The sequence below is a fragment of the Callithrix jacchus genome, chromosome 20 (genome assembly GCF_049354715.1).
Source record: "Callithrix jacchus isolate 240 chromosome 20, calJac240_pri, whole genome shotgun sequence".
NCBI lineage: Eukaryota > Metazoa > Chordata > Mammalia > Primates > Cebidae > Callithrix > Callithrix jacchus.
The window spans coordinates 26,179,504-26,195,723 of NC_133521.1; the positions used below are offsets into that span (position 1 = coordinate 26,179,504).

The window sequence follows — 16,220 nt, forward strand, 5'->3', positions numbered from 1 at the left end:
ATCTGTTCTGTTCATTGTGATCAGTGAATAAACTGTGCAGAAAAGATTTTCAAAATACAATTTTTAAAAATCAGGTAATCTAAATCTAAGTCTAATCTAAATCTAAGTCTGATCTAAATCTTGGTGTGCTCATCAGCAAAACAAAGTTATGCTTTCTCAGATAGTACCAGTTCATACATAGGTGCTGGGTTAACTGCATCAGAATCACCTGGAGAACTTATTACATCTCCAGATTCATGGGCACCATAGAATGGAAGAGTCTGATTTAACGGGGATAGGATGGCATCCATCACTTCCTCTATTTTTATTTTATTTTTTATTTTTGTTTTTTTCTGAGACAGTTTTGCTCTGTTGGCCCGGCTGGAGTGCAGTGGCACGATCTCCGCTCACTGCAACCTCTGCCTCCTGGGTTCAAGTGATTCTCCTGCCTAAGCCTCTTGAGTAGCTGGGACTACAAGCCTGCGCCACCACACCTGGCTAATTTTTGTATTTTTAGTGAAAACGGGGTTTCACCATGTTGGTCCGGCTGGTCTCAAACTCATGACCTTAAGTAATCCACTGCCTTGGCCTCCTGAAGTGCTAGGATTACAGGTGTGATCCACTGCACCCAGCCTTTCTGGGGAATTTTTGATATGGATCCAGACATGGGATCTTGCTGGGCTAGATCAAACTCTCAGAACCTCAGCTCTCTCATCTGTACCATATAATCATTCCCCTGATGGTAAAATTAAATAAGCTAACGTCTATCATGCACATAGAACAGCATCTGGCATGTAGTAAGTACTGTGTAAGTTTTAACTGTTCAATCAGCCAGTGTCCAATCAGGAAGACAAAAACCACTGTGAGTATTTAAACCAGAGAAGCCTGAGTAACATAGGGAGACCCCATCTCTGCAACAAATAAAAATTAGCTGGGCATAGTGGTGCTTACCTGCAGTCCCAGCTACTCAGGAGACTGAGGTGAGAGGATTGCTAGAGCCGCAGAAGTTGAGGCTGCTGTGAGCTGTGATGGTACCACTGCACTCCAGTCTGAGCAACAGAATGAGACCCTATCTCAAAAAAAAAAAAAGTCATGGAGAGGATGATAATACAAACGGGGGATGGTGACACAACACGGAGATTAGACAGCATGAAGTCGGCTACCCCTTAGCCAAAGGAAGAAAGACACTGTAGTCTAGAGCCTGAGGTCACCTGGAAGACCCTCAGTCAAGCTGGATCTGCAGACAAGACACAGCCACTTCCAAGACACTGCTGAGTTTGGCTGGGCGTGGTGACTCACGCCTGTAATCCCAACACTTTGGGAGGCTGAGGCAGGCCAATCCCCTGAGGTCGGGAGTTTGAGACCAGCCTGACCAATATGGAGAACCCCGTCTCTACTAAAAATACAAAATTAGCCAGGCGTGGTGGTGCATGCCTGTAATCCCAGCTACTTGGGAGGCTGAGGCAGGAGGAAAATTGCTTGAACCCAGGAGGCAAATGTTGCCGTGAGCTGAGATCATGCCATCACACTCCAGCCTGGGCAATAAGAGCAAAACTCCGTCTCAAAAAAAAAAAAAAAAAGACAGTGTTGAGCAAGCTCTCTGGCTCTTTCGTTTATCCTGCCTCCTGTCCTCTCAATAGTGCCTCCATCAGCTGAGCCCAGCAGGACGTCATCTTTCCAGGGAGCCTGGGAAACAGTTTGTAGGGGTCATCCCTGCCTTTTAGGGGAAGGATGAAAAATGGCTCTGAAGGCAGATTTGTATATTTTGTTATTATTATTATTCTCATTGTTATTTTCTTTAAGGTCCTTTTGGCCCTAAAGTTCTCGGAGTTTCTAGACCTTAACCAACCACTGCAGCGGGACTCGGGGCATCGTGAGTGCTTATTGATTAATTGATTCCTTGCCCTCAGTGTACACACATGCATAACTGTTTGGCTTCTGTTCTCTGAAAACTGACAGCTCAGGCCTTGGCAAAAACTCCCAGTGCTGAGGGCAGTGCAGCCCCACCTAGGATTCAGGGAAAGGGAAGGTGTGCAGCCCAGGTTTCTTGACCTGGGCGGGCTGCCTCAGCACCTTTAAGGATTCAGAAGTGATAAACAGGAAGAGCTGGTTGGTGATATCACAGGGCACATAGAAGGGTCCTGAGGAGGTCAGGAAAAGATGCAAAGAGATACGATTCTGGAATCATTCTCGCAGAGCCCTGGGGTGTGAGGCGCCAGGGAATAGAGCCTCACCCCATTTTAAAGCTACTTCTTGGAAGCCTGAAAACACCCACTTGTCTTTGGGACACATCCCTTTCAGTGTGTGTGGGAGTGAAACTCTGGGAACTTTACTACCAAAAATGGGCAGAAAAGCTCTTTCTCAATGTTTCTTGGAAGATCCAGAATTTAACCTTGACCAAAGGCAAACGTGTTTATTTTGAAAGGTTCTTAGAGAAAGGATTGAATATCGTGGAATTCTTCCAAATACACCAAAGATCTGCTCCCCCAAATCATTCTTCCAGCAAATATGTATGGGTAGCAGGTTGGCTAAGTCAGGCAGTGAGTTTGGGAGTGAGAACTAGATTAGCCTGCTGCTTTGCGTCTGCCCTGGCTATGTGGCCTTGGGCAAGAGACTTGACTTCGGTTTCTTTGTCTGTAAAACAGGAATAATATGAATTACCTCGTAAAGTTAGGAGGATTAGAATGAGCTCATGCATTAAAGTATTTACGCAGAGCCTGGCATCCAGTGAGTAATCAGGAAATGGTAATAATTCATTTTATTGTGCCTTGCCTGACCCGTATGACACTTTGCAAAACATTTCCCTTCCCTTATATTAGTTGATTAGATCTCTTATCAGCTGGGAGACGTGGGTCAGGAAACCAACACTGAGGCCGGGCATGGTGGCTCACCCTGGTAATCCCAGCACTTTGTGAGGCCGAAGCAGGCAGATCACGAGGTCAGGAGATCAAGACCATCCTGCTCAACATGGTGAAACTCTGTCTCTTTAATTAAAAAATTATATGTATATACATAAATATAAAAATTACAAATATTTTTTAATGTATGTATATATATATATATATATGTAGAAGGAAACCAACATTCATCTCGACTCTACTGTGGATCTAGCCCCTTGCTACATGCTTAACAGTGATCATCTTGTTGGTTTCAGTTATTCAATAAATATTCTAGTATCTATTTTATGCCAGGCTATTCTATGCACTGGAGATACCGCAGTAACAAGGGAGACAAAATTCCCTGCCTCTCTCAGAGGACACATTCCATGCAGGGAGACACACAATGAGTACAATTTAACAAACTCTTATGTAAACTGTCTCCTGAAGTGCTTTACAAATATTAATTCCCAGCCTATGAGGAAGGTGTTATTATGCTTATCCCATTTTACAGAACACTGAATTCCAAGGGGATTGAAAGTCACTTGCCCAAGGTCTCAGAGCTAAGGAGAGCTGGATTCAAAGCCAGGCAGTGTGACTCCAGAGTCCATGCTCTTAATCTCTCTCTTTTTTTTTTTTCTTATTTTGAGACGGAGTCTCCCTCTGTCACCCAGGCTGGAGTACAGTGATTCCATCTCAGTTCACAGCAAACTCCTGGTTCAAGTGATTCTCCCACCTCAGCCTCATGAGTAACTGGAACTACAGGCATGCACCACCATGCCTGGCTAAGTTTTATTTTTGAGCTGGAGTCTTGCTTTGTTGTCAGGCTGGAGTGTAGTGGCGTGATTTCACCTCACTGCAACCTCCGCCTCCTGGGTTCAAGTGATTCTCCTGCCTCAGCCTCCTGAGTAGCTGAGACTATGGGTGCTCACCACCATGCCCAGCTAATTTTTCTAGTTTTAGTAGGACAGAGTTTCACCATGTTGGCCAGGATAGTTTCCATCTCTTGACCTCGTGATACGCCTGTTTTGGCCTCCCAAAGTGCTAGGATTACAGGCGTGAGCCACTGCGCCCAGCCAATTTTTTGCATTTTTAGTAGAGATGGGGTTTCACCATGTTACTGAGGGTGGTCTCCAACTTCTGAACTCAAGTGATCCGCCCGCCTTGGCTTCCCAAAGTGCTGGGATTATAGGCATAAGCCACTGTGCCCAGTCCAAGCTCTTCCTCTTTACTCTAGGTCATCCTTCAAAAAAAATTATATATGTTCTAATAAAATGTGATAAGTGCTATGAAAAAAAATATGCTGGGTGTGGTGGCTCACACCTGTAATCCCAGTGCTTAGGGAGGCTGAGGCAGGAGGATCACTTGAGCCCAGGAGTTGGAGACCAGCCTGGGCAACAGCAAGACCCCGGCTCTACAAAGATAACTTTAAAAAAGCAAAAAAAAAAAAAAAAAAAATTGCAGAGGAAAGGGGGAAAAGAGAGGGATGGGAGAGTACCATCTCTGCAGGGGGGCTGGGGAGGGCCTCTCTGAGGAGCCATACCTGAACAGAGACCTGAAGGCGGTAAGGGAGAGGGGCAGGTGGATGTCCAGGAGAGCGATCCAGGCAGAGGGAAAGGCAATTGCAAAGACCTGAGGTGGGCCCTCCCCTGGTGTTGGGGAAGCTCCAGGATCTAGTGGGAGCCAGAGAGGGAGATGGCTCGACTGGAGCCTCTGGAAGGAGAGTGCATGAGGCGCAGGTATGCGGGGGAAGGCCAGGAGTTCAGTTTGGGATAATGTCACCATCACTCATCAATTGGAAAGTTCCAGGGGGCTTTGCAGGGTCAAGGAACTGACACCAGGTCACTCAGGCAGTCATTTTCAGAAGCATGATTCCCAACTCAGGTCTGTGGACCCTAACTTCAATGCCATGGGCATTTCCCAGTTTGGGTGCTGTGGGGAAGTCTGGAGAGGTAAGAGTCTGATAGCCCTGACCTCGTCCATTTGCATTGCTATAAAGGAATACTAGGGACTGTGTAATTTATAAAGAAAAGAGGTTTATTGGTCTGGGCACAGTGGTTCATGCCTGTAATCCCAGCACTTTGGGAGGCCAAGGTGGGCAGATCACTTGAGGTCCAGAGTTCAAGACCAGCCTGACCAACATGGAGAAACCCCATCTCTACTAAAAATATAAAATTAGCTAGGCACGGTGGTGCATGCCTGTAATCCCAGCTACTTGGGAGGCTGAGGCAGGAAAATTGCTTGATCCCAGGAGGTGGAGGTTGTGGTTAGCGGAGATAGCGCCATTGCACTCCAGCCTGGGCAACGATAGTCAAACTCCATCTCAAAAAAAAAGAGGCTTATTTTGGCTCATGGTTCTGCAGGCTGTACAGGAAGCATGATGCTGGCATCTGCTTCTGGTGAGGGCCTCGGGAAGCTTCCAATCATGGCAGAAGGCAAAGCGGGGATGTGTCACATGGAGAGAGAGGGAGTAACAGAGAGGTGGGGGAGGCACAAGGCTCTTTAAACAACCAGCTCTTGATGAACTAACAGAGCAAAATCTCACCCATTACCATGAGGAGAGCATCAGGGTATTCAGAAGAGACCCGCCCCCATGACCCAAACACCTTCCACCTGCCCCTCCTCCGACAATGGGGATTACACATCAACATGAGATTTGGAAAGGACAAATATCCACACCATGTCAGGCCCAGAGGAGCTTCCCAGGAGGGAGGAAAGAGGTAGTGGAGAGAGAAGCGGAAGAGATACTCCAAGGAAAGAAACGATGCCAGGGATTTCACATGGCAGGGGGTAGCATGGGTTTAAAAGTGAATGCAGATGAGAGGCACTGGGAGGTGCAGTTTTTGTTTTAATTTTTACTTTTTTTTGAGACAGAGTCTCTGCTGCCCAGGCTGGTGTGCAATGGTGCCATCTCATCTCACTGCAACCTCTGCCTCTCAGGTTCAAGTGATTCTCCTGCCTCAGCCTCCCAAGAAGCTGGGATTATAGGTGCACACCACCACACTCAGCTAATTTTTGTATTTTTAGTAGAGGTGAGGTTTCACCATCTTTGTCAGGCTGGTCTCGAACTCCTGACCTGAGGTGATGTACTAGGCTTGCCCTTTTAAAGTGCTGGGATTACAGGCATGAACCACCGTGCTTGGCCACTCAGTTTTTTAGGGGAGAACAGAAGGAGTCCCAGCCCTGTGTAGTTGGACAGTGTTGGAGATAGTATGGATGTTCTGACTGCTGAAGCAGGCCATGCTCACTTAGAGATAGGGAGACCCTAGGGTCCAGCACCGTGGCTTACACCTGTAATCCCAGCACTTTGGAAGTCCAAGGTGGTGGATCACCATCCAGATATGGAGACCATCCTGGCCAATATGGTGAAACTCTGTCTCTACCAAAAACATAATAATTAGCTGGGCGTGGTGGCACACATCTGTAGTCCCAGATACTGGAGAGGCTGAGGCAGAATAATCACTTGAACTAGGGAGCCAGAGGTTCCAGTGAGCTGAGAGCATGCCCCTGCACTTTAGCCTGGTGACAGTGGAAGACTCTGTCCCAAAAAAAAAAAGATAGGAGACCTCCTGGGCAAGCCTTTCTCCGCAGGCTGCCCCAGAATGGATACTTTCCCATTATGACAAATGAATTTCCCCAGGCTAGACCTCTCCCCTGAACTGGTATATGCAACCACAGGCTTTCAACATGGTACCCCTAGGCATCTCTGACACACCCCAAATGGAAGTTCTGATCTTCCCCAAGTCCCAAGCTTGCTCTATCTGCAACAAGACTCCAAGAAGTCATGAATCCTGAGACAAAGATTCATGGGCCTGAGGTGACTTTTTTTTTTTTTGGAGACAAGTTCTCACTCTGTTGCCCGGGCTGAAGTGCAGTGGCCTGATCATGGCTCACTGCAGCCTCAACCTCCTGGTCTGTAGCAATCCTCCCACCTCAGCCTCCTGAGTAGCTGGGACCACAGGTGTGTACCACCAAGCCCAGCTGATTTTTTATTTTTATTTATTTATTTTATTTCGCATTTTGAAATGGAGTCATGCTCTGTGGCCCACCTAGGCTGGAATGCAGGGTTCCATCTAAGCTCACTGCAACCTCCGCCTCCTGGGATCAAGCGATTCTCCTGTCTCAGCCTCCTGAGTAGCTGGGATTACAGGTGTGTACCACCACACCTGGCTAGTTTTTGTATTTTTAGTAGAGATGGGGTTTTGCCATGTTGGCCAGGCAGGTCTTGAACTCCTGACCTCAGATGATTTGCCTGCTTAAGCCTTTCAAAGCGCTAGGATTATAGGTGTGAGCCCGGCCCACCCTATTTTTGTTTTTGTAGAGAGCTGGTCTTGAACTCCTGGGCTCAAGTGATCCTCCCGCCTTGGCCTCCCAAAGTGTTGGGATTACAGGCATGAGCCATGGCAGCTGGCCCTGAAGTGAATTATTAAGGAAGTGCTCCTAGGAGGAACTGGTAAATGAGTGGGAGAAACAGGATAAAGAAGAGAAGGAAGCCCAAGAAGGATGTGATACCAGGCCAAGTCCCAAAGAGGGTGGCTTCATCCTAGGAAAGGAAGTGGTATCTAGGAGTTTGCCCAACTGGAGGAAAGGAAGCTGGGTTTTCATATTCTTGCACCAGTTGGTAACTGGCTATGGGCTGGGGAGTCAACTCCTGGGCACTTCCTTGCAAGGGCAGAGAGACTGAAAAGTCACAGGTGCAGGACTGAGGATTACAGCACACAGCACCATGGAGGGGAGTTGGGAAACTGAAAAAGTGATCCCAGGGAGTCCAAGCAGGGCCCTGACAGTGTCCACTACATTTCCCTTCCCTATTTCAGAAATGGCGTTGTCTGGCTGGGCGCAGTGGCTCACACCTGTAATCCCAGCACTTTGGGTGGGTGAGGAGGGAGGATCGCTTGAGCTCAGGAATTCAAGACCAGCCTGTACAACATAGCAAGACGTTGTCTCTACTAAAAATAAAAAACACTAGCTGTGCATGGTGGCATGTACCTGTAGTCCCAGCTACTTGAGAGGCTGAAGCAAGAGGATTGCTTGAGCCTGGGAGATCAAGACTGCCATGATCTGTGATGTGCCACTGCACTACAGCCTGGTGAGAGAGTCAGACTCTGTTTCATAAAAGAAAATGGCCTTGTCATTCTGCTGGTTGCTCAGGCTAGACCAAAAACCCTGGAGTCATTCTTGACCGGTTCTGTCTCTCATACTCCATAGCAAGCCAATCTTTTGGCCAATCTTGTTGTCAATATTTCAAAATATACCCAGAATTTGATCATGGGTTTTTTTTAGTAAATAAAAAAACAATTGCGGTTAAAGTACATAAAACATAATATTTACCATCTTAACCATTTTTTAGTGTATTCTTCAGTGGTATTAAGTGCATTCCTATTGTGCAACCATTGCCATCATCCATCCGCTGAACTCTTCATCCTGCAAAACTGAAACTGTGTCCCTATGAAACATTGCCCATTCATCTATCAGTGGATGCTTGGGTTGCTCCTACCTTCTGACTATTGTGCATAACGCTGCTATGAACATGAGTGTACAAATATCTCTTTAAGTCCTGCTTTCGTTTTTTTTGTTTTGTTTTTTTGAGACAGCGTTTCACTCTGTCACCCAGGTTGGAGTGCAATGGCACGATCTCAGCTCACTGCAACCACTGCCTCCTGTGTTTGAGCAATTCTTCCACCTTAGCCTCCCACTCTCAAATAGCTGGGATTACAGATGTGTACCACCACGTCCAGATAATTTTTGTATTTTCAATAGAGATAGGGTTTTGTCATATTAACCAGGCTGGTCTCAAACTCCTGACCTCAAGTGATCTGCCTGCCTTGGCCTCCCAAAGTGCTGGGATTATAGACGCCAACCACCGTGCCTGGCCCTTGCTTTCACTTTTTTTGAGTATGTACCCAGGCATGGAATTGCTAGGTCATATGTTAATTCTATTTTTTTTTTTTTGGAACTACCATAACGTTTTCCATAGCAATTGCACCATTTTACATTCCCACCAACAGCACATAAGGATTCCAATTTCTCCACATCGTCGCCAATGCTTGTTATTTTCCGGGTTTTAAAAATTCTTCTCTCAGGTATGGTGGCTCACACCTGTAATCCCAACATTTTGGGAGGCTGAGGTAGGAAGATTGCTTGAGCCCAGGAGTTAGAGACCAGCCCGAACAACATAGGGAGATGCCGTCTCTACAAAAAAAAACAAAATTAGAAAATTAAAAAATTAGGCCTGACATGGTGGCTCACGCCTGTAATCCCAGCACCTTGGGAGGCTGAGGTGGTCGGATCACCTGAGGTCTGGAGTTGGAGACCAGCCTGGCCGACATGGTGAAACCCCATCTCGGTTAAAAAATACAAAAATTAGGCCCAGCATGGTGGCTCACACCTGTAATCCTAGCACTTTGGGAGGCTGAGGCGGGCAGATCACCTGAGGTCAGGGGTTCAAGACCAGCCTGGCCAATATGGCAAAACCCCATCTCTACCAAAAATATAAAAATTAACCAGGCGTGGTGGTACACCCCTGTAATCCCAGCTACTTGGGAGGCTGAGGCAGGAGAATCATTTGAACCTAGGAGGTAGAGGTTGCAGTGATCCCAGATAGTGCCACTGCATTCCAGCATTGGCGACAGAGCAGGATTCCATCTTAAAAAAAATAATAATCCTTTGCTTATTAAAAAAAACCAAAAATCCTTTGCTAGAGAATGGCTGTTTTAGGAAAGCAGCCATAAACTAGGTTTGGATTCAGAAGCTCTAAGACAGAAATAGAATATTCAGTCGTTTTGGTTTTGGTTTTAAGAAATGGCACCTTGTTCTGTTGCCCAGGCTACAATAAGAATATTTAGTAGTTTTAATTTTGATCTGAACAAATGAAAAATGACAAAAAAAAATAATAATAATTAGCCTGGCATGATGGCACACACCTGTATTTCCAGCTACTTGGAAGGATGAGGTGGGAGGATTGTGCTTGAACCTGTCAGGCTGAGGCTGCAGTGAGATGTGATCACGCCACTTCACTCCAGCTGGGGTGACAGAGCAAGACCCTGTCTCAAAAAAAAAAAAAAAAGAAAGAAAAAGCCTGTTTTAGACCCACTCCATAATGACCAACTTGAACCAAGCTGTTTCCTCTTCTGCTTGGATAACTGCAGTGGAGCCCCCACCAGCCTCCCTGATTCCCTGGTCCCTTGTCATTTTCTCAACATCACTCCTCTGCTCAAAACCAATAGTGAGTGGCTGCCTCTCCTCCTTCCCCAAGTAGGAGCCAAAGTTCTTACCACGGCCTGCAGGGCTTTAGGTGTGCTCCCCACCCTCCCACTCTGACTCACTTCCTACTTGCTCTCTCTACTCCAGCCACGCTGGCTTTCTTGCTGTTCCAAGTAATCTACTGCCTTGGGGCCTCTGCCCTGTTTTCTCTGCCTGGAATGCTCTTTCTTTGGATATCCTTAGCTGTAGCATGGTTCACTCACTTCCTTCAAGTCTTTGTTCAAATGCCACTTTCTGAGGAAGGCCTCTGGGCTTTCTTGTTTGCCCTCCCAGCTCCCATCCATTTTCTGCCCTTTTATACCCTCTCCTGAGCCTGGGGAGAATAACCCCTATAGAAAGCACATGGGCTTTTTTGCCTCAGACTTCTGAGTGGGTTCGGTGAATGGGAGTTGCCACCAGGAGATGAAAATCAAGAGGGGGAGACACTGGGTATTTTTTTCCTGCACTTTCTCTGCTCCGCTCTGGGCAGTGGCTGTGTCTTCCTTGACCACAGCTGCATTTGGGAGTGGATCCCACACTTCCCTATCCCCTTAGACTCGGACTTCCAATAACACGATTTCCTCTTTGTCCTAAGTCCTCAAAATAGTCATGCCTCCCAGCTCTTGCTTGTCTCTGGTGCCTCAACAACCCTGCTGTCCGGATTCCTGAACCCTGCCCATTTTTCTAGTCCCTTCCTTAAGATTTGAATCTCTTGAGTTCAATTCTGTCTCCTGCTAGACACTGACTGGAACACCTGTGAATCACTTTATTTCCAATTTCCAATTCCAATCCCAATCCTCTCCCTCCCCTGCTTTTTTGAGATAGGGTCTCACTCTGTGCTGCTGGTGGGAATGTAAAATGACGAAGTCTCAGCCAGGCATGGTGGCTCACGCCTGTAATCCCAGCACTTTGGGAGGCCGAGGCCGGCAGATCACTTGGGGTCAGGAGTTTGAGATCAGCCTGGCCAACATGGTGAAATCCCATCTCTATTAAAAATACAAAAATTAGCTGGGCATGGTGGCTTGCGCCTGTAGTCCCAGCTACTGGGAGTCTGAGGCTGAGGCAGGAGAATAGCTGGAACCCGGGAGGCAGAGGCTGCAGTGAGCCGAGATAGCACCACTGCCCTCCAGCCTGGCACCTGGCAACAAAGCGAGACTGTCTCAAAAAAAAAAAAAAAAATGGCGCAGTCACTATGGAAAACAGCCTGGTGGTTCCTCAAAAAATAAAGCAGGCTGGAGTACAGTGGTGCCATCGTAGTTCACTGCAGCCTCAACCTCTTGGGCTCAAGCTATCCTCCCGCTTCAGCCTCCTGAGAAGCTGGGACTACAGGTCCCTGCCAGCAGGCCTGGATAATTTTTTTTTCTCGTATTTTTTGTAGAGACGAGTGTCTTGACATGTTGCCCAGGCTAGTCTCAAACTCCTAGGCTCAAGCCATCCACCCACCTCAGCCTCCTAAATGAGATTACAGGCGTGAACCACAGCTCCGCCCCCCCCCACCCGCCTCCCCACAGTGTCCTTGTTCTTGTATGCAGAGCATGTTACCATCTAACATATTGTATTTCCACTTATTTCTTCACTTTCCTCTACCCTCCACACTGGATGGCAAGTCCGAGGGCGCAGGGATGTTTGTTCACTGTTGTATCTGAAGTGGTTGGCACATCGCCGGCTGTCAGCAAATGTTTATGAAATGAATGAATGAGTGAATGACCTACAAGGGGAGCTAAGGAGAAGGAAGCGGTGCGGTCCGCGTCTCAGGCAGGCAGAAGAGCTGACTCTCCAATCTTTGCTCTTCTACCTGCCTCCGCCCGGAATGCTGAGTGCCCGGGAAGGAGGCGGAAATGAGCGCGCTTAACAGCCCTCCAGCCCGGTGTTTACTTAATTAGGGCCTGTATCCCGAGGCTCGTTTGTATTTAACCGTCCGCCTAATGGCTTCATCTGGCTCCGGGCGGGCGCGGGGGAACCTGCCAGGCGAGGGTAGGCCTGGCCGTCCCGTCCCGTCTGGGGCCCACTCCATTGCGCCGCGCGAGTGCGCGGAGACCTACCTTCCCGGGTGCACGGAAAGCTCCCTGCGGGAGATCCAGGCCGGGAGGGGCGGAGCTCAGTGAGCAGCCCCAGGCTTTCCCCCAGCGTGGTCCACCCCCAGCCTCAGTCCCAGCCCCAGCTGTTGGTCTCAGCTGCCGGATAAGGGAGTGCTCTCGAGGTACCAGATGCCAGTTGCTCGTTGTACCCTCAGCCATGAAATTGGAGGATGACGACGCTTCTCATTCTCTTAATTCGGGGGATTTAGGGGTGCTAGAAAGAGCCAGGCATCTGAGAGCATTAATACTAGGCAGCATTTGGGCACTCGCTCTGTGCCAGGTACTGAGTTTAGCGTTTTAAACCTGCTAATTTATTTAATACTCATCTATGAGAGGGTAAAATATTAAGATCATAGCAGCCCCATTTCACAGATGCAGAACTGAGGCCCAAGGGGTTCATTTCACTTGCCAGAGGCTTCAGCGCCAGTAAGGGGTGGGACCCAAGTTTGAACTCAGGCGGAGCAGGCTTAGATCCCATGCTAGGCCTGAGAGCAAGACCCTCACCATAGCAACGCAAGCAGTCCATCGCTTAGCCACAGGCCTGGCGGGAAGGAGGACGGGTAGGTTAACAGGTTAGCCCTTGAAGGTCAAAGAAGCTATCATTTAAAACTCCAAGCCCGGCGCAGTAGCTTATGCCTATAATCCCAGGATTTTGGGAGGCCAAGGCGGGCAGATCACCCTAGGTCGGGAGTTCGAGACCAGCCTGGCTGATATGGTGAAACCCCCCTCTCTACTAAAAACACAAAAATTAGCCGGGCATCGTGGCGGGCGCCTGTAATCCCAGCTACTCGGGAGGCTGAGGCAGGAGAGTCGTTTGAACCTGGGAGGTGGATGTTGCAGTGAGCCAAGATCCCTCCACGGCAGGGGGCGACAGTGAAACCCCATTTCAAAAAAACAAAAAACAAAAATCCCTTCCAGTTAGTTCCTCAAACCCCTATATCTGAGTTGGGGAGGAGGGAGAAGGACCAGGAGGCAGCATCCAGGGCTTCTCGAGGCAGGAGGAGAAGGCGGGGGATGAGTGAGGGGACCGGCGAGAGAGACTGGCCGGGGAAAGCTCAGCTCCGTGGGGAAGGGCTTGCGCGATAGTGATTGAGACTCAGGACCGTTTTTATGGCCAAGGCCCACATGTTTGCGGCAAAGAGGAAAAGCACTTCAGGTCTAATGTGGTGGAATGAGAGTAACCTAGAGGAACGAATCCCAGGTCTGGCGTTTATCTCCTAGGAAGAGTGTGGGAGAGCTGTTTTCGAAGGGAGACTCGGGAGGCTGCTTTGCACAGCAAGCAGTTTTTACTCAGCTTATATACAGTCTTTCAGACCAATTTCAAAACCTCTGCGTTTTAAAAATTGCCTTTATTTACATTTTACAGGCAGTTGAGAAAGCGTTATTTACATGGGGGTTTGGGGTGCTGGAGGTTATGGGACTAGTAACCGCGCTTTTAGCTGGCACCCTTTGGCACCACTACAGCTTCCAAAGTCTAGGACTTTCTCTCCTAGCTTCCATTTGTTTCTCTGTAAAATGGAAGCAGCGGACAGGATGCGGCGGCTCACGCCTGTAACCTGAGCACTCTGGAAGGCGGAGGATCGCTTTCAACTAGTTCGAGACCAGCCTGGGCAACAGAGGGAGACCCCCCCAACCTCCGCCACCTCATCTCTACAAAAATTTTTTAAAGAGTTAGCCGGTTGTGGTGACGCGAGCCTGTAATATCAGCTACGCGGGAGCTGAAGCAGAAGAATCGCTTGACCCCGGGAGGTCGAAGCCGCGTTGAACCGAGATCGCGCCACTGCATTCCTGGGCGGCAGAGTGAGAACCTGTCTCCAAAAACATAAACAAATAAAATAAAATAATAAAAATATAAGGAAGTTGAATCCAATTCAGTAACGCGGTCCCTCAGGACCTGGTAGTTTTAATCCCTGTAGGATCCTCTCCGCGGGCTGGCACGGGATGTGCAGACAGAGGCTTGGGCGGCCCCTCTGTAGCGGGTGTGGGAGGACACACGGTCCCGCATCAAAGCTTTGGGATGACAGCGCCTCCGGGGAGCATGAATGCGGAGCCTCTGTTTTCAGTCGACTTCAGATGCGTCTCCACTTTTTTTCCGCTGTAGCCGCAAGGCAAGGAAACACTTCTCTTCCCACACTGCGGAGGCTGAGGAGTGCGCCGGGTGTTCTTTTCTCCTCGAACCCAGAACTGCGGGCTGAGTCCCTGCCGAGAAAATCTCCAGAAAAACCAGGAGAGCAAAGGAGGGCGTCTGGTAGGCTTGGAGGGGTACGCTGGGGCCTCCACGGCACCAGCAGCGGGCCCACCTGCGAAGGGGCGGGACCTCGTGGCGCTGGACCAATCAGCACCCACCTGCGCTCACCTGGCCTCCTCCCGCTCGCTCTTGCGGGGCGCGGTGCTCAAAGGAGCGGGAGCTGAGTAAGACACTAGCTCGCCGTCGCAGCAGCTACCTCACCCCTCTCTCTCCAGCCATGGGGCTCCCTCGTGGACCTCTCGCGTCTCTCCTCCTCCTCCTCCAGGTACTCCACAGCCTCGCCCTGGCCCCGGCTGGGACCTCTCTTTGGGGGACGGGCGGGGTCCACACGGGGAGGTGGCGTCTGGGAGAGCTCCGGGCTGCGCTATCTGGTGTCAAGGGAGTCCCGGAGGGCCCCGGAGAACACCGCAGGATGGAAGTACAGGGCCGGGCACGCCTGTGACCCAGCCTCGCTCTTCCCGCTCTGTCCTACGGCGCAGGTTTGCTGGCTGCAGTTCGCGGCCTTCGAGCCGTGCCGGGTGGGCTTCGGGGAGGCTGAAGTGACCCTGGAGGCGGGAGGCGCGGAGCAGGAGCCCGGCCAGGCGCTGGGGAAAGGTAAGACCCTCCGGGTGGAACCGCCGGGCAGGCGCCGCACGTGACCTCTCTGGTGTGGCCCGCTCGTGGGGTGTTCGGGGCTGGGGCAGGGGACTCCTGGCGTCACCTCAGGTCCAAGGGAGACGCGGAACGCGTCTTTGGAGGCGGGGACGACTGGGATTAGGAGTGGTGGCTGACAGAGAAGGCTGAGCAGCAGAGCGCCTTTGACATCCGGTAGCCACTTCCTACCTTGACCCCCTCCTGCGGGGTGCCGGATGGCTGAGCCCCTCACCCAGTCTCGACGTGGGAAGTTCTACCCCGCTGGCTCCAGCAGAGGAATGCGCCGGCCACATTCTTCCCCCAACCCCCTCGCAGGTGTGGGGATGAGCCTGCCCCGGGCAGCCCCTTTCGCCCCTCTCGGGCCCCTTTGTGAACCGTGCTTTGTGTCTTCGACAGACAGACCGGGTCTGTTTCTCTTCTCCGCGCTCCCCTACCCCGCCCCCCTTCTTCCTCGGCAGCTGGAATGCACTCTTAACCCTGCCCTTTCCGGAGGGCCTGCGCCCCTGCAGCCTTCCTGGAAACTGGGCCTTGGCACACCTGGGCTGGGGCCATCACCTACGGGACAACCCGGTCCCCAGCGTCTAGGGCCTGGGATGCTAGGTCACTGGGGGCAGTTGCGGGGGAGAGTGTCCCAAGCTGGCAGGCCTTGGGCTATGGGGGCGATGGACGAGAGATCAAAGCACATTTTTGATCCCTCAGTTACTCCTCCCCACCCTACCCCAAGTTCAAAAACCTGAGGGTGGGGGTGCCCTTTAGTGGGGAGAACCAGTGTGTTATGAGACCCAGGGTGTTGCTGGCTAGTGGGGGGCTTTCTCCCATTTTGGGGGGGGAGGAACTGTAGCTTACCTGGCTTTCAAAACATTGAGAACCCTTGCTACTTAGCATTCTTCTAAAGTCTCCATCAGCATACACCTCACCCCAGCCACGAATTCCCACTGCTTGAATGTGAATGCCTAGAGGACAGAGTGGCTCTCTTTTATTTCTCCAAAAGAGGATTGAGGACCTTGAGTCTGTGGAAGCCCTTTTTAAAAAATTCTTTCCCCGAATAACTCTGTAGATTGACAAAACAATTAACACCCAGGCTAGGCCAGGTTCCTTAAGCCCTTGGCTGTAGGGAGCCGAGGAGAGGCATTAAGAAGCCATGCCTCATAAACTTTAAATTCT

General features: G+C 50.0%; 1 protein-coding gene across 2 annotated transcripts in view; it reads left to right on the forward strand.

Annotated features, from left to right (window-relative positions):
• The first annotated feature begins 14,570 nt into the window (after positions 1 to 14,570).
• CDH3 (cadherin 3) overlaps positions 14,571 to 16,220 on the forward strand; it is a 50,528-nt gene continuing 48,878 nt past the window's right edge. The window contains exons 1-2 of one of the 2 annotated variants that reach the window (XM_003735322.6): positions 14,571 to 14,688; positions 14,903 to 15,017. In XM_003735322.6, the coding sequence (XP_003735370.3) occupies positions 14,641 to 14,688; positions 14,903 to 15,017 (163 nt within the window). In that variant the 5' untranslated portion in view covers positions 14,571 to 14,640. The remainder of the gene's footprint in view (positions 14,689 to 14,902; positions 15,018 to 16,220) is intronic. The other variant, XM_054248636.2, reaches the window with a different exon arrangement.